The 18,330-nt window shown below is 38.6% G+C and overlaps 1 protein-coding gene and 1 long non-coding RNA gene across 2 annotated transcripts in view; one reads left to right on the top strand and one right to left on the bottom strand.

The window, feature by feature from the left end:
- LOC107054270 overlaps nucleotides 1–18,330 on the bottom strand; it is a 112,511-nt gene that overhangs the window by 60,238 nt on the left and 33,943 nt on the right. The window lies entirely within an intron of this gene.
- The window catches only part of MMP2 (matrix metallopeptidase 2), a 34,709-nt gene that overhangs the window by 5,540 nt on the left and 10,839 nt on the right, over nucleotides 1–18,330 (top strand). The window contains exons 3-9 of the mRNA NM_204420.3: nucleotides 1,225–1,373; nucleotides 3,435–3,563; nucleotides 5,195–5,368; nucleotides 10,598–10,771; nucleotides 12,518–12,691; nucleotides 13,686–13,841; nucleotides 15,562–15,715. Coding sequence (NP_989751.1) covers nucleotides 1,225–1,373; nucleotides 3,435–3,563; nucleotides 5,195–5,368; nucleotides 10,598–10,771; nucleotides 12,518–12,691; nucleotides 13,686–13,841; nucleotides 15,562–15,715 — 1,110 coding nt within the window. The remainder of the gene's footprint in view (nucleotides 1–1,224; nucleotides 1,374–3,434; nucleotides 3,564–5,194; nucleotides 5,369–10,597; nucleotides 10,772–12,517; nucleotides 12,692–13,685; nucleotides 13,842–15,561; nucleotides 15,716–18,330) is intronic.

Here is an 18,330-nt window from a genome sequence, read left to right as displayed (position 1 = left end):
GTTGTTTGGGCATCTAAGCAGATTCAGAGTTATCCTACAGATGTCACAGACCAAGTACGACCAGCAGCTACTGTCAGGAGAAATGATTTAAAGCAAGACTATTTTAACAGGTTTGGCATATTTTCATTTTTCACCCTTACTTTAAAGAGTTATGAACCAATATAATTAAATTCAATAATAAAAACATCCCAACGGATCAGGTGGTCTGGAACAAGACACTTAGCAGCAGCAAGAAAAAAACAGCAGATCTGTCTTAAGTGCTTGACTTGGTCTGCTAGCAGCTCCTTCACTAGTTACAATTGTACATACCACTCATTTTCTGACTGTCTAATGAATGCTGGAGAAATGTGTGGCAGTGAACAAAGCCCTGTATTTCTGGTATGCTTCCTCTGATAATGTTATCCCTAGGCATAGTGCTGTTTCACCTGTTATGCACAGCAACAGCAACAAAAAATTGGAAATTTTCTTTATGAAGAAGTTAGATGGGTGTAATACAAGGCACTGAGAACTTCAATTAGAATATACAAACAAAACAAACAAACAAACAAACAAAACCCACAAGAAAACCAACCACATTTAAGGTCTAGGGCTTTATCCTACATGCTTTTACTCTGTGCATTCCCATATATCCTATCCTACTCCCAGTGTAACCAACACACTGCTGAAGATTTATCATTCAATTGGCATAAAACAGTATATAGCTAATAACCAAAGTGAGAGAGAAGGACTGCTTTTTTGTTGTTATTAAAGAGCAAAACAATCCAGTCTTGAGACTGTCATAATTCTAGTGAGCTCTTATTCTGGCAAATCTTACAAAACAGGGATGTATTGGCATGTTCAGGTCTAAAGTGACAGCATGACTTGCAAGCTTGTTAAATTGTTTACAGAAACACAAATCTCAGTGTAATGGAGGGAAAGAATGTAACATGTTGTCTTGACAGCAACCTAGTACTGATGCAAAACTGAATATCTTAGGCAAGGCCCACCACCACGCAAGTTTTACATCCTCTGACTATATAGTTAATGATGCTGTGTCAATTCCAAAGAAAAACTAAGTAGTAACTACCACCTCTGAATGCATTTGAATCACCATAAAGTCTGTACCTCATGTGGAGTAGCGTTACTTCTTAACCTGTTTCAAAGTCTTTTCAGCATTTTGATCAGTAAGCAACATATACTGGGAGGGAAGGTATGTGTTTCTTACTTCTTCTTTTTATGTCCAAGGATTATAGGCTATACCCCGGATTTGGATCCTGAGACAGTAGATGATGCCTTTGCCCGAGCCTTTAAAGTCTGGAGTGATGTCACGCCACTGAGATTTAACCGAATAAATGATGGAGAGGCAGACATTATGATTAATTTTGGCCGATGGGGTATATTTTCTATTTTTACATATGTTTTTGGTTTTGTTCCTTTCATTAATCCTTCATGTTGGAATGACTTAACCTCAATAAGTAGGCTCATGAGCCTTTTTGGCAAATCTTGTCCTGGCTTGCACTTGGCTCATGCAGGCTACGATCTAATTTCACTAAGATTTTTTTTCCTAATATATATATATATTAGAGAGAGAATCTTTGCAAAAGAGAATTAATTGGAGTAACATTTTATTTTTAAATCTACAAACCAGAAATATAAATAGGAAATACTGGTACAGATCTTCAGATGCAAGATGGCTTATCACAACAGAAGACTATGTTATGGAGTTACCATCTCCATTTACACCTACATGCTTGTTTTTTCAGTGGTAGTAGCAGAGGTCCTAACATATGGGGGGGCCTTAAAAATGGATTTGAGACTTTCAGTTTATCTCCATAACTGGTTTCTGTTCTTTAGCATAGCAGACTAGAGGCTTTCAACACATTCTTTGGTCTTGAAGAATTTTGAAGTATGGCTCTTTAGCTGAATTCTAGTTTTAGTCCTGCTGATGATAAACAACTTGATTCATTTCAGTTGCGCATGCCTTCTCAATTAATTTTGGTTTCCTCTAAGAGAACACAATTTTCAGTGTATACCTGGGGCATTTTAATTTCTTACAGTCACAGAATTGTTAATCCTAATGAAGACATTTCTGAAGCCAGTCACTTGGGAGGTAGACTTTGGAAGTGAAGCAAACAGTTTAAAGAATAACTGAGCTCTTTGTAAAAGCCTCCATTGCAAGTTGGTTTTCTTTGCTTTAGCTACTTATGGGTTGGCTTCAAAAGCTTCAGAGATTCTGTACAGAACCCAAAACTTCAGATCCTCATCCAGGCTGGCTTGGTTCACAAGACAAGCCTTACAAAAGCAGAAGTGTTCCTGCTGATTTTTAGTACTTGCAGATTACACCCAGCTCAGAAATAGTGGGAGAATTTTTCCCACATTCATTCATTCTCATCACCTTATTGCCTACAGACTTCACAGGAGTTGGGACATCCACAAAGTTGTTCATTTTTCAGCTTCTCTTAAGCTAAGAACGGGAGTAAAGCTTCTAAATTCATGTTAAACTCTTGCTCCCTGAACAACTGACACACTAGTCTACTGAAATGAATGAACTGAACTAGTATTAAGAGGTTGACAGCAGCATGAAATCAGTGCAACAGAGCAGAGATTCAAGCCTGTGTATTGAGGGTTTCTGTTAAATGGAAAGACATCAGACTGAAAAGCTTGAAATGATGCAACTGGAGATGCTGGCAGCCAGCTTTGCTGCACAGGTCAGTGTGGTGGGAAAGCTATGAATACCAGGGTTATGCCCTTGCCAGCCTGCCTTACCCACACACAGTGTACTTCCAAGAAAAGCCTACAGTGCAATAACAGGAGAGTTACTTAAAGTGCTGTTGCCCTGTGAGCAGCCTGCATCTCAGAGTGGTTGATGTGGAGAAGGGATAGGCTCATTCACAGGACTCCAGGCGTTGAATAAGTGCTAGCTTTCCAGAGATTCTCTACTGAGAAGCATTCAGATGGTTGCTTCCCCCAGTATCGTATGCAAAGAAAAGAACACAGCAATCTGAGGTGTTACAGACAAAAGAATCCTCAAAAAAGAAATCCACCTTTACTTTCAAATCTGTGTTTTGGATTGATGCGAATTCTCTGAAAAATACTTCTCATTTGCAATATTTATCTTAAAGCTCCTGCTAGTCTCCATTGAGAAATAACAGCACACATGCATTGTGCATCCAGTGTGCAACATTTCACTGCTCTTCACAGTCTGATTCCCTTTCATAACACTTTTGGTATATAAAAGGACATGCTGTCACAACTGCAAGACTGTCACTTGAAGTTCTTTGTAAGAATTGGCTTTCTCTTTTCCTTTTCAGTCTTGCCAGCCCAGCCCATACCACTCACTAGAATATCTGTTGCTGTCTTGGATGAGAAAGTGCATATAATCATCATCATTCATGTATCCATTCTGACAGCTGAGGTCATTAGAAAATACTTTTTTTGTCTGATTTCTCCTGCAGAACATGGTGATGGCTATCCATTTGATGGCAAAGATGGTCTCCTGGCTCACGCCTTTGCACCGGGGCCAGGAATTGGAGGAGACTCCCATTTTGATGATGATGAACTGTGGACTCTTGGAGAAGGGCAAGGTACCAAATGTTTTAATATTTCAGAACATATGGTCTGCTAACTGCTTCAGGATGTTGCTTCAGGAACTGTTTTCATTGACATGTCAATAAGTTTTAGGGGTAAATATTACTACAGATGAAAATAAGTGCATACAATTTAAATCGTTCTCAACAAAATGTTTAAGTAATTCCTAAATGTTTTGTAGAATTTCCATTCCTGTTCCTCTACCATTACTCCTTGAAAAACTGAACTGATAATAGGCCTGATGCCTCACAGCCTTGCTGAAGGGTGGGAAAAGTACAAAGCCATGACTGATTTTGAATGCTTCAGTTCTCAGGTGCCCAAGATGCAATATCACTATTAAGAGGCAAAGTGTTGGGTGCTTTTCTACTGGCACTCTCTTTTAACAGGACCTAAGCTATGATTCCAGTCTTTAAAAATTGAATCATCCACCTGAATAAGAATTTATGTACTGGTATTCATGGTATCTGTCAAAGACAAATGAAACATAAACCCCTTGTGCATAGTGGGTTAAGACCAACTTCAAGAATCTTTAGTAGGCAGTAATCTTTATAAGGAAGCAACCAAAGAGACTGTTGTGACCTTAGACAAGTATGACCAAGCAATAGTAGTGTGGAACATGTTTTATCTGCTTAAGCTTCAACACAATCATATATTGCTAACTATAATTCTTTCACTGTAAAATAAATTGGAAAACTAGGAGTAAGAATACAAACTCATGTTAGCTTTTCAGTTCAAAATGTAGTTCTCTCAGCTGTCCTCTCACTCAAAGGAAATAATTGAACTTCAATATCCAAATAGCCAAAACCCTTCTCTTTGGCTTTATTTTATCTCTAGCACAAGCACTGACGGGTAGCTGTAACTGGTAAGCATCCTTGCCTCAGAGCATGTCACGAAGTTATCTAGATCAATCTAGAAAAATCTATGCCCATGACACAAGGCAGTGGGTAAAATTACAAAACCATGACAGAGCAACAACAGTGAACAGGAGGAAACTGTTTTCCATATGTGTAGATATCCTACACAAGTATCCAATTAGTCACTGCAATTAAAAGAAATACTAAGGATATGCAAGTTGCTTGTACAGAAACATGTCTCAGAGCACCAGTAAACTTAGGAGAAGTGTTTACGTGTAACAAATAGAAATAAAGCCCAGGATCTGTGCGTGCCTGCATTACCACCAAATTGCTCGGTGCAGCAACAGATCTCATTCAAGTCAAATTGCAGATACCAAAGTCATTTATGAGGCATGAGGTATGTTGAATCTCATGCTCAACATGAACATGCTGCCTGGAAACTTTCAAAATATACTGAATATTTTAGACCACATTACCAAAGAAACTAAATTACTAAACATATTAACAGCATGTATATAAGTTTGCATTGCCAAAGTAACAACAACACATTTATTTTTCTGGGCTGATTTTAAGGACTGTTCATTCTAAGACTTCACCATGAGTAATATCTATGTAATTCTTTCAGAATTACCAGTTATTACTTCAACTATGATCACCTTGCCAATAGAGAGACCAACAACATACAGAATGTCAAAGCAGAAATCCACACTACATTTGCACCAATATCCTCCAGTCAGTGACTCATTTCAGCACTGCATCTGTTCTCTTTGCAGTGGTTAGAGTAAAGTATGGAAATGCAGATGGTGAATACTGCAAATTTCCCTTCTGGTTCAATGGTAAGGAATACAACAGCTGCACAGATGCAGGACGTAATGATGGATTCCTCTGGTGTTCCACAACCAAAGACTTTGATGCAGATGGCAAATATGGCTTTTGTCCCCATGAGTGTAAGTAGAAAATTGTTTCTAGTGTTCTTCTTCCTCCTAGATTGTTCCTTTACTTGATTAATCTATCCATTCTCCTTGGAATTTTTCCCACTTCCCTTCTGGTAGATTCAGATTTATTGGTCTTTAATATCTCCAGCGTAACAGCAGAATCCATTGGTGTAGAAGAGAATGTGATTGATAGTGAACCAGGCCAATTCCTTTCTCTAAACACAAGAACATACTGAAAATATGCCTGAAGCAACACAGGCTCCATTTGTACATCAAAGATACAAAGGTTCAATTGCACAATCCAGGAACAAACTCCATTTTAGCATAAGGATAAGGTCAAATTCAGAGAAGGAGTGCATTAAATGACAGAAATCTCTCCCTAAATTGCAGGCCATTCCACTGACAATTGCACTATCTCCTTCAAGAGCAGCAACTGCTAAAGTCTGGCAGTTAGGGATGAAGCCCATTAAGGCAAATTTCTAACCTCACATATCAACTTACTTATTTTAGCAACTGGTAGCCCAGGTCAGCCCAGTCTGGAAGCCCTCTTCATGCACCATGATATTATCATCACAAACCATCCTATAAATGCCCTGTTACTGCTTTTCAAAATAAAAACAGTTGAATTTCAAGTGGTTATCAATGCTGGTAAGAAGTTATTTCTATATTGGTACATTACAAATGACTAGCCAAGACAGCATGCACATTTGTAGAGTTTAGCTTTTTATTTTAACGTATGCCTTAGGACTCTTAATTAATGAAGTAGTTCCAATTGCTAGTTTTACATATAGGGTCAACATTATTTCAGAGATCATAACTGCATCATCATCTGTGCAAAAATGTTAGTGGGTCTAGGGCAGCTAGGATCATACTTAATTTCTAGCTTTTTAGAGAATCCTTGGCTTTACAAGTAATTTATTTCATGTTTGGACTTTTAGGATACAATAATTAACAGGTAGGAGAATTTGTATTGTGCTGTCATGCTACCATTACTTTTTCTACAATACACAAAGCATGATTATGATTTTAAAATGAAATTATAAGACAACTTGTTCCCCAGTAAACATTGGGAATGTATTCATGTTCTTGAAATTCTTGATTAATCTACTAGATACAAGATTTCAGATAATTCATTACTGTACAAGTGTTAATTTGATCTCCTGTAAAACACACCAGAAGGGAACTTCAGAGAAGCAATTAAGTATAACTGGCTGTAGCCTTGATAAATCAGCGCCAGAAAAGAAAAGGACGGAGAAAATAAGGAGCTTTTAACCACTAGCTTTGTTCCAGTACTGCAGTTTCCTATATTCACTTTTGCCCTTTGTACATAACCAATTGCTGTCAACTTTTGGGAGCAGGCAGTGTTTCATCATTCCTGTTACCTGACATCTAAGCGATGAGCACACAGCACCACTATAACTGCTACTGCTATGACATAGCTAATAATGGCAGTTATGAAAGAGAACAAAACAGAAAATAATGGAACTTTTGCTGGACTCATGATAATTCCGCTTGGAACAACAGCACTAAGTTTATTTTCAAGACTGTACACTTTCCAACAGAAGATAGTATTTCTGTATAAGCAAGCTAACAGCTGTCAGAGAAAATCTCTTGCAGAATATAAACAGTCTTTTAGCATTTATACGTTAAAAAAAAAGTATGTTTTTCTTTCCAAAAACCTAACTGCCCATTCTATACCATAGCTAGAGCTGGGATCTACCATGGTGACAACTATTTATATGGGCGTAGCAGATGAAGAAAGACGAGCATGAACTTTTAACAGATTTCAGTTAATGAAAAGAGATATTACAATCAGCTACATTCCTTTCAAAACTAGCCTCTTCAGTCTAACATTTACCTCAGTAAATGGCACATGCACACATGCACAGAACTGCGCAATCATTCTTTCCTCAAACTTTGCCTTCTCTTTTACTCTTTCTCTCCCCACCCACTCTCAAATCTCCCTTCTCATAGGTTAATTCTTCCAGCTGGAAAAGAGCAGAATTGGGTTTATTTTTTTAAGATAGCTGAAATGCTCATAAACCGTATGAATTAGATCTATGTTACAGGAAGATGGACAAACAGACATCTGCATACCACAACCGATACCTTTGTAAAATGCTAAAACCATACAAGACAGAAAATGGGAGCAGTGAAGCACTCTCAGTAGGAGTTGGTTCTGGAATTTGGTGTTCCTGGAAATGCTTGTATCAAGGTTTCTGAAATGGAACAGAAAGATTTCAGCCTTTTGTTTCTGATGTAATTGTTTTGCAAGATCCTTGAGCAGTTCTGCACAGATGTTTCTTATTAAATTCAGAGCAGCATTGTTCACTCATTATTCCAAGACTCCATTTGCTAAACCCTGCTAATAAATTCAGACAGAGAAGGATTTACATCATACAGCTTGTGTTGGAGGCAACATTCCTAGTTGTCAGTGTTTGTTTCTGTCTTTTAATTCACTAAAGTTAGGTACAGTTCACCTCAATATGCCACAGTGCTCATTTGGAAACATTTTTCTTAAAGCTGTGGTACTGCACTAGGCCTTTCTACAGTTGATCTCAGATCTGTACCCTCATTTTGTAGGCTGACTCAGAAATCATTTTTTAAAGGAGAGTAAGGGGAAGCAGAAAGTTGTCTATGTACTACATAAATTTTATACAGCTGTGTAAAACCTCTCTTTGCCATATGGGATCAAGGGATGTTGAATCACTCTCCCTACCAAAGTCCACTTACACTATAGGGTGTTAAGACTTCAAATCTTGGCCCTCTAAAACCTAACATTACTGCTATCTGTCTTACTCCAGAACTTTCTACAAAAATGAAAGACACATAAGCTAACCAGCTGGTTACATGTCACAGTTTGTTGGCTTCGGTTTTAACCCAATGGGGTTCTCCCTGTTATGCCATCTTCAATACCAAGATCTTGATTCAAAGCAGCAGGTTGTATCAGTCCAATTTAGAAAACTGGACAATGTCCTGAATAGGAGAAACAGAAAAAAACAGGTTTCCCCTGCAAGTCCTGCAGGCCAAATACCTCTTCTTGCACTAGCCACCAATCCTGTAGGCTGTCACTGCAGCTTGACTGTGCTCTCACTCAGGCTGTATCCTCATCTCCTGTAGCTGCAGCCACCTCCACCTTGGGTCTGTGCCACATGGTTTTAGCAGCCTTCCAGCCTGATGTTTCCCTACGTCACTAGTGGCTGATTCTTCTGGGAAGAACTAACAACACATTGTAGCTCACAGTTATGTCCAGCCTAAATCTGCTGTTGCAGCTGTAGAACTTTACAAAATTTTAAACTGTTGAATTTACTGTGATGCAGAACAAGAGATGGGCCCTTTTAAGATCTTACAATCCACTAAGCTCCTTGCTTGTTTGCTCTGGGGAAACTGGTCCCTTTAATTTTCATTCACATCAAAGCAAAGACTTTTTCAGTAATTGTTGGGGATGGAGGGAGGGAATCCTTGAAAACTTAAATCTCTGATATTACCATCACATGATGTTACGTCAGACAAAATGAAAAACTGTCTTTTGACTGTGACTCAGAAGGACTCCATGAAAAGCTGTACAAGACTGATTTTCTTTATGTTTTCTGCAACTAAACCATGTTATAACCTTTTTTTAAAAATAATATTAATAATAATAAAACTATTAAAATAGAATTTGCCAGATCTAGATTTGGAAGCAGCCCATATGGTAAAAAAGCTTAGCTTAATTTTGCTTTCCAAATCTATCTTTTAAAAAGTAAAAAGGATTTCTCCAATCAGTACAGACACAGTCCTACTTAATATGCTTCCTATTTTATTGCAGAATATTAAAAAAATACAAATATCTGCAGCTTGCTCTTTTGGGAGGCACAGTGTGTGTTGCCATTACATTGATGAGCACCTTTAGCCTAGCGATAGGAACTCCGTGGCTGCCTCCATGTCAAAGACGCAGAAGGACCTAGAGAAAAGCTTGGCCAAATCTGAAGTTCAGAACACCCTCCCACGTGAGCCAAGCCTGCAAGATCCAAGTCCTCTCTGTACTGGGACACAGGAACTCACTTCAGTAATTTAGTGGTTGATACCCTTGATTCTGTGGCCAATTGCTGTTTTAAGTGGAAAAAGCAAAATGAATCATTTGTGTCACAATATCCCATCGTCAGAACCCTTCTCAGCTGCCCTTTGGCCAGAAAAAAATCTTGGCTTTTTATTTATTCCTACTCTAAAAGGTAAAACTTGCTCATAAACATTGTCTCTTCCCAGCTGTGTATCAGACTAAGCAAAGACATAAACCCTCAAAACCTACACAAAGACACTGGGGCTACAAGAGCTATTTGGTCATCAGAAATGATAGCAGCACAGTTATAAACAACTTGGTAAGCCTTCCTGCATAATATTTGGGTTTTAGCTTTGAATTTATAGTGGGGGAGGAGGAGAAAGATGTCCTCCTGGTGATCTTAAAAAGGCTCAGTTTAACCTATGCCATCTACATGAGAGACTTGCAGCTCTCACAGATGAGCCATGGGGACCTGCTGTGTATGTGCACAGACAACATTCAGTCCCTAGAAGGTCAGCTTGGGGGCACTGACAAAGCAAAAGGCAGGAGGATATCCCAGTGTTCAGCTTTGTTGAAGGAGTCTTGCTTGTCTAGGGAGTGCTTGAGCACAGCTGTGTGGATGCTTGGAAATGAGAAGCAAAGCCTAAGGGAAATGCCTCCAGGTTATGTCATCTAACTCACTCTACCACAAGCTAGCATCTTAAAGAAGCATGAAACTTAAACAAAGAGCTATTAGGAAAACTGTCCAAGGCTCTGTACAGAGTTGACCGTCCCAGCTAACATTTTTCATGAAAGGTAAACTAATCAGGAAAGCACTAAGGAACATGAATGACTTTATCAGAATGGTTTTTAGAAACACTGTTTGAAGAAGATATATTAAACCTTTTATGTAATGGGACAGGCTACAAAGGATTCATACAATCCACACCGCACTCCAACAGCTTAGTAGAGTTTTCTTCATTCCCAGATAATTTGTAGTTATTCCTTTCTGTTCTTCTCTTCCTCACTAGTGAGACTGTAACACATCCATCTCTCTTATCAAAGTATTTTTGGTGTAAAATAGAGGCTTTAAGTGAACACTACTACACACTATGTGTACCTAATCAATGACAAGATCTCAAACATCACCAGTGTCACATTATGATTTCTCATGGATTCTGAGCATTGTGTTTTAATATTTTCCTCTTCTGGTTTCCCAACAGCACTTTTTACAATGGGTGGCAATGGTGATGGACAGCCCTGCAAGTTTCCCTTTAAATTTCAAGGCCAGTCCTATGACCAGTGTACAACAGAAGGCAGGACAGATGGATACAGATGGTGTGGAACCACTGAAGACTATGATAGAGATAAGAAATACGGATTCTGCCCAGAAACTGGTATGAGGAACACTGTTTGCATAACAGTGTAATTTGTCTTTGTTTTAAGTAACAAAAATATTTTTTACATCTTTACCAGAGCATATAGAAGTCAATGAGCCAGGTACAATTTCAGTATTGGTGGCCAAGGATGTAACTAAAATGAGCAGTCTGTGTAAAGGATACTGTATGTAGCATACAGTACTATACCAGATTTATCCAGGATACACAAAAGTCATTGAATCATAGGACTAAATGTCTACCACTGCATGATAATTATGAGTAGAATACAATTTGTTAATGGCCCTGAAAGAAAAGACTCATGACAGAATAAAGCATGAGCAATATTTTTACTTATAACTCTCAGTAAGTAATGTTTTAACATTTACACCTGGGAAAAAAATAAATCCTGTTTAGTATGGTAAACTTGAGCTAATGGATCTTTTTAGCAGATCAGGAGAACTGAGGAAAATGTTTTATCCAGGAAAATAAATCCCTGCTTTCTTTGCAATTTTTTAAATATATATATATTTTTAACTTGAATTACATGAATTTTATTACACAAAACAAACAAAAATAAATAGCTTTTTGTGGCTTGGCATGTTTTCAGTTTCAGGATACAGGCTATAGATACAATTAGTTAAACTTAATGAGTTAGTAATTGCGGTTCTAAAATCTCAGCCTTTTGCTAGAGGCAAGGTGAAGCTATGCTCACACACAATGGGCCATAAGCCTCCATGCACAGCTGGCACAGCTGGCACAACTGCCAGCTGAAAGCACACAGGTGTACCCTGCTTTTCCATTCTTGTGAAAATGCCCCACTCATTTGAAATATGGATTTGTATCAGTGTTTGGTTTCCTGATACTTCTGATATTCGGGTGTAACCCTTCAATTTTACCTTACAAATGATTTAAAAAGGAAAAAAATATAATTAAAGAAAGGATCAAATTCTTTGTAATATGCTACATAGTTACAAAGATAAAAATCTGAAGATAGTTCAACAGGCAAAAGAAGCAATAGTATCCACAGCTTAACAGGTAGAAGATTTATCTTTATCTTTTTTTCTTTATTTATCTTTATTTATCTTTTATTATACACTGTCATATATTTTAGGGCTGTGAAAAGTTTTAGGGGAATTTTTTGCAAGTTTTTGCATCAGTATTGTAAAAAAAATAAAAATCCCTCAATTAGAGAAAGTTTAAAACCATATGCTTTCAAAATGCATCCTGTTACCAACATAAAGCAATTCCTCAATCTATTAGATATAACTTTCTGACTTCTCCACTGGACCTTTTTTCATTGAAAGCTTCTATTTCAGTGGGACAACAAACAACCAGTTGATGCTAAATGGCCCTTCAAGTTTTCTGACACTAAGCCTACTGCGGATCTTCCTGAGATACATTAAAACATCAACAGGAAACGCATTATCAAAATGACAACAAAAGATATTTGCTATGCAATCTTCATCCACAAAACACTGCTACCCATTTCTTTCTCAAAGCTGTACACATGGGGCCAGCGCTACTCCTTCCCACAAAAACTAATAACATGTTCATAGCAATGGCAATAGCTAGACCTTTCCCTCTTTTCTGTGTCGGAGGACTTTCTTCTTAAATATTACTTTTAATCTTATCCTTGACATTGGTAAGAGTATTTCAGATTTTTTGCTCGCTTTGCCTTTTAAATGTTTAGCTTCAGAAGAGATACATCAGATTACGCTTACAAATGGGGTTCCCTTCTCACTATTTCTCTACTGTTTTTCATAGCCATGTCAACAGTTGGTGGAAATTCAGAAGGAGCTCCTTGTGTATTCCCCTTCATCTTCCTTGGGAATAAATACGACTCCTGTACAAGTGCAGGTCGCAATGATGGCAAGCTGTGGTGTGCTTCTACCAGCAGCTATGATGATGACCGCAAGTGGGGCTTTTGTCCAGATCAAGGTAACACAATGTCAGAGCCATACAATGGTAACAACATTCTGAGCTGGTGACACTGTGAAGATTTCATTCTCATACATCACTGCTGTCTGGTTAGAGTGCTTCCTCCCCACGAAAATAACAAAAAACATTAAAGAACATAAACAACACTGATGTTTTTCTTCCATGGCCAAGTTTTTCCTCAAATTTAATTTCCGCATGTACTATAGAATTTCTCTCGTTCTTCAGTGCTAGTCAAATCAGGAACAAACACTAAATGTAAAAATTGAATCCATTTGGAACAGATATTGCCAGAGATTAAAGGGAAAAAAAAAAAGGCACAGGGAGTTGGAGAGCCCTGCTAAGTTTATATAGTGAATACAAGTATTTCAAGTTAATTTGGTTAATCCTTGCCCTTGTTTGTAACATTGATAAATAATGTAAAAAGTGTTTTACACATCTACAAACAAGTCCTAGATTCAGGTTTTTGATTATTTTCCCTTTTTTTTTAGAAGGAAAACAAATGCCATATTTTAGAGATTTTTTTGGACATAACTGATAAAAAATGTTCCTATGACAAAAGATTTTTTAACACTTAGTCTTTGGTACAACAGTGCTGATTCAGGCTTTGTTTAGAGACACGATTATTCAGACCTATTTAACACTTTCAGGATTTGAGTTCTAGATGGCAAGTTTAATTCTTCTGTGCTTAAAAACAAATCCATGATTTCATTTATTACACTTTCTTGTTTCACAGAAGTATTAAGACTGACTGTGTTCAAAGCTACATGTGAGACTTCAGCAACATCAGCCATAGGAGAGGTTTCAGGCTCTCTAATGAAATACCATTCTGGATCTATATATGACATACATAATTGGAGGCTGTAAATACTAATTATTTTGTTTAGGATTGGGAGACTTTTGACAAATGGCAAGGAAAATGAAAGAGTGACTAACCTGCATGGTGGCTTTTTATTTAGATACAAGGCAGCTGATACTAACTTGCTGTGTTATCCAGGATACAGTCTCTTCTTGGTTGCTGCCCACGAATTTGGCCATGCGATGGGATTAGAGCACTCCGAGGACCCAGGAGCTCTCATGGCCCCGATCTACACCTACACCAAGAACTTCCGCCTTTCTCAGGATGACATTAAGGGGATTCAAGAGCTATATGGTAAAGTTGTCCCTCATCAGCAGAATTCATCAGAAATGTATGGAGCACAGGTTGAGTTTTGGGACTTAGAACTCGCAGTAGATGTCATAATGCACGATATCACAAATGCCAGAAACATCCTGTTTTTCCCTAGTTGCTCCATGGTACTACCAGGGGTCTTACTTTAAACAAATATCACAATTTAAGGATGAGGAGTCATTAAATTTATTGCAATAAACAGAGCCTCCAAACCCCCTGACAAATGCCAAGCTTTTACATTAAACTTTCTAGTGCCTTTCCCAGGACAATGAAATGCTGTGTTTTCCTCTGTCTTGAAATATCTGATGTGGGTATTTTGTCTACATAACCCTGATCTTCCTAGCTCATAACTCCGTGCAGGAGGGGAAGGGGCTTGTTTCCTGTCCCAGCTGGAAAAGAGTTCACACTGACTTCCCACTACTCAAGTTGAATAGTCACAATAACATTTGCAGATAATGTGTGGGAGATTATAGCTGTGTGTAAACAAATGTGGAAAGCTCCCGGATAAGTACTTTTATGCTTTTATCTTAAAATTCATTACTTTTTCCACAGACACTTAGTAAAATGCATAGAAATAATTATGATTGAAGGCCCTTCTGTTTATCCATTTTCCACCTTGTGAAGGCAAAAATATCCTACAGTCAATTAAGTGGTCTAGAAAAATCCACAGCATTTCTCTTTGTGCACTTCACACTTTTCCACCAGGATATCTTCCTATGACTATGTGGCACAGCATTCAGGACCTCAGAAATTAGTATAAGGATATATCAAAATGATTACCACATGAGACCTTCTTTGTCAAAAAACAGATTCAACTTTTTTCTTGTCTTTGTTCTTAGTTGCTTTAATTAAGACTGGGAATTAAGATGTTTGCAAGGTTAAATGAATTTTCTAAACTCACCCAGCATATCATTGATAGAGCTCAGAATTTAACCCAGTGCTCTCCAGTTGCACATCAAAAGCCAAGACAAAACCATGATGGTTCTTTGTAACTGAAATAATACTTAGACAAACTGCTTTTTATATAAAACAACTGTTCGGGAAAAAAAAAATTCTTCCATTACTGTTACCTCAAATCAGCTACTCGCACATAGTGTTTAACAAAGTTAATCAGTCTGATGTCTAAGGTAAGCCTCATAGCAACCAGAAAACAGAGAAAAATAAACCAGGCAGCAGAGAGCATGTTCTGAAAAGCACATTTTGGTTAGTGTTAAAGACACAAGGACCACACACAAACTCCTCAGAATTCATCTTTACAATCTGCAAAATATTAGCACTTGTAAAAAGAAGAAAAATGTCTCTCTCAGCTGAGTTGCAGAGAATTCTGAATAGAAGGACTTCAAAGTCCATTTCTCTTCATTCTACAAATCACTATAATAAAAACTGTAATGTTAACATTCAAACCCAGTATAGTCAGCCCTGGATCTTTCACTTAAATAGACAACTAAACACAATAGACACAGCTAGGTGCAGTATCTCAAATGGCGTCACAGCAGATTCAGGCAGGACTGGAAGCTAAGGCCTTCTCAGCTGGACACAGCCACCCTTCCTTATAAGACTTCATCAGAATTTTTTCCTCTTCAAAAACTTTCTCAAAGCTATTCCCTTGGATTAATTATGATCAGTCATGATCTGTGTTACAGATGCAGCACTGCATTACAGCATAATAGAACACCCAGAATCCCTCTGTTCACTCTTACAGAAGTATCACCTGATGTGGAACCTGGACCAGGGCCAGGACCAGGGCCAGGACCACGTCCTACCCTTGGACCTGTCACTCCAGAGCTCTGCAAGCACGACATTGTATTTGATGGAGTTGCACAAATTAGAGGAGAAATATTTTTCTTCAAAGACAGGTAAGTGAGATAAATTGCTTACTGATGGGGTCTGAAGTATCAAACCTGTTCATCAGAGTCTAGAAAATTATAATCAAGTACAAACTATTATTTCTTCTGTATGCTCAGAGATAGCAACATGTCCTAATTAACTCCTAGGAGAAAGAAATGGCACATTCTCTTGTTACAGTTATATAATGCAGCCTCCTGCACACTGCTGGCTCACTGTCAGACCAGTGCTCACCAGGACCTTGCCTCACCAGTAAGTAGTGGTGCTTGGGGCTGCTAAACCTTCCAGGACTTCCAGCCCATTGTGTAACTGCATGAGGCACCTGTCAGCCTGCTTCTGCTGCTTGTTGAGGTTCCCCTGGATGGGAGCACGATCCTCTGCAGCACCAGGTATTCCCCTCAGTTTTCTAGCACGCTTGCTGAGAACACACTGTCCCTTCATCTAGGCCGCTAACGAAGATGCTGAACAGTGATAGATCCAGTACTGTCCTTTGAGGTACGCCCCCAGTGACTGGCCTCCAAACAGACATCATACCACTGATCACACCCTCTGGGGCCTGCTGTTCAGCCAGTCTTCAGTCTATCTCAATGACTGCTTACCTAGCTCATGCTTCACCAGCTTCTTTATGAGAATCTTTATAGAGACAGTGCAAAAAACCTTTATAGAGTCCCTTCCCCTCATTCACCACGCCAGTCGTTTCATCATAGAAGGTCAGTCCATGCTGACTACTCCCAGTCACCTTCATGTCCAAAAGGTTGTTTGTAATTACAGGCAAGTGAGGTAGCTCACATGAGCAGTGATTTTGAAATAAATTCATCTTCTCTTGGAGCTACTCTCAAACAACTCTGAGATTCTGGAACTTTCAACCTCAGTTGTTTTAGGCAGTTTTGTGGTGATTTTTAACTTCTGATCTCTGTCTGCACTGGGAATGTTCATGCCAAAATGTTATGACAGCTGGGCTGGTACTAGTTATAAGCAAAACCTGAGCAAATTGCAAGTAACCTCAAGAAAAAAAAATTGTTCTCATGGTATTTTCAGCCCAGTTTTACAGACTGGAGAGCTAAAATTAACCTTGGTGTCTCTGCAGGCTTCTACAGAGTTGCAACCAGCTCAAAACTGTGAGTAGCTGGGAAATGTATCCCAACTTCTAAACGTTTACACAAATATCTGACCGCCCCTCCCACATCTTAAGAGATTTACCAATCTGTAATGTTAATCACAAAATTAGCAATGGAAGAGATGCATTATGCAGTCTATGACCTGCCAAAGAAGGATTCGCTCCCTATAAAATATTTCTGAATGTTTCTACAAGGATAGTAACTCAGCACTGAAAATCCCATTACTTTCAGCTGTGTACACTTCTGGAGGCACTGTCCTTCCTTATTTCATTCCACATAATCTGCACTCCAGAGGAAAGATTCAAATCTGATTCTGGGAAAATTTCCAATCTGAACACAGTTCAACAGAAGTACTCTATCCAGAACTGGTGACAATAATCTCCAGTGCCTGCTCTATTACAGAGACAATGTTTAAGCAAAACTTGAGTGTAGGCATTACAATGGCCTGGTCCAAAGAGGGTCTGTTTTTCTCCCATGTGCACAAAGACACAGTTATGGAAATCTGCCAGCAAATCTGTCCTTGAATGGTTTAATCTAGGTTTAGTCCAAAATCATTAAATAGTAGTATTATGTGGCATACAGCTGCCATAATTACACATCAAAGACACTGATGATTAGAACAGGCTGCATGAGTGCAAAGGCTCCAAAGCAGAAGACACAAGAGGCCTTTTTGGTCCAAAAGAACACATTCCTGATAAAACAAGGCAGCTGCACAGCTGCAGCTTCCACTGCCTTTGCCAGGGCCTGCATTACCGAGCTGCTCAGCAATGAAGAGCATCTCCTAAAGACTATGAAACTTGGCGTCACCATGCTTGAGATACTCTAAAGCTCTCTTTTCCCTTCCATAAATCAATGCCTGGTTTATTCATTCATCCTCAGTTGCTGTGAACATTCTTCCAAAGCAACTGAAGATCTAGGACCACATATTTTCAGCGTGTATGCCCAAATCAAACATGATCTCCTAGCATATATAAACATACAAGCATCTCAATCTGACATACTGAAACTCACATTTTCTTTGCTCCTTGACAGATTGTCAACAAATCAGAAATAATCTTTATTGAATACTTTAAGTTTCAGCAATGCAGAGGCTGTGATTATGTTATTATAACTGGGGACTTTTAATGTTCTCCATTTGTATTACAACTACTACAAGCAAAAAGGATTTGTTCAATATGTTCAGGGAGCTGAGTATAATTCCTCCCATACTGTTCCTCTGCCCAAACAGGAGCAGGCTCAGACTCCTTACAAGCCAGTCATCTGTAATGGCTAGAAATAGCCCCCACTTGGCCAAGAAATGGTCTCACTCTACCAACAGGCCAGCTTCACAGAAAGCCAGCTCTGGACCCTTCCTCCAGTAAGCTGTAGAGCTCACTTCTGCACCGTGGCCTAACAAGTTTGCCAAAACCAGTGTTCACTTCTGCTAGCATACTCAGAGAGCTAAAGTATTTACCTCATCTCAGTGCTTTCAAAAAGAAAAACACATTCTCAGAGCGGTAAACATCCTT

The sequence above is a fragment of the Gallus gallus genome, chromosome 11 (genome assembly GCF_016699485.2).
Source record: "Gallus gallus isolate bGalGal1 chromosome 11, bGalGal1.mat.broiler.GRCg7b, whole genome shotgun sequence".
In the NCBI taxonomy this organism is placed as follows: Eukaryota; Metazoa; Chordata; class Aves; order Galliformes; family Phasianidae; genus Gallus; species Gallus gallus.
This window is presented reverse-complemented; position numbering and strand designations above follow the sequence as displayed.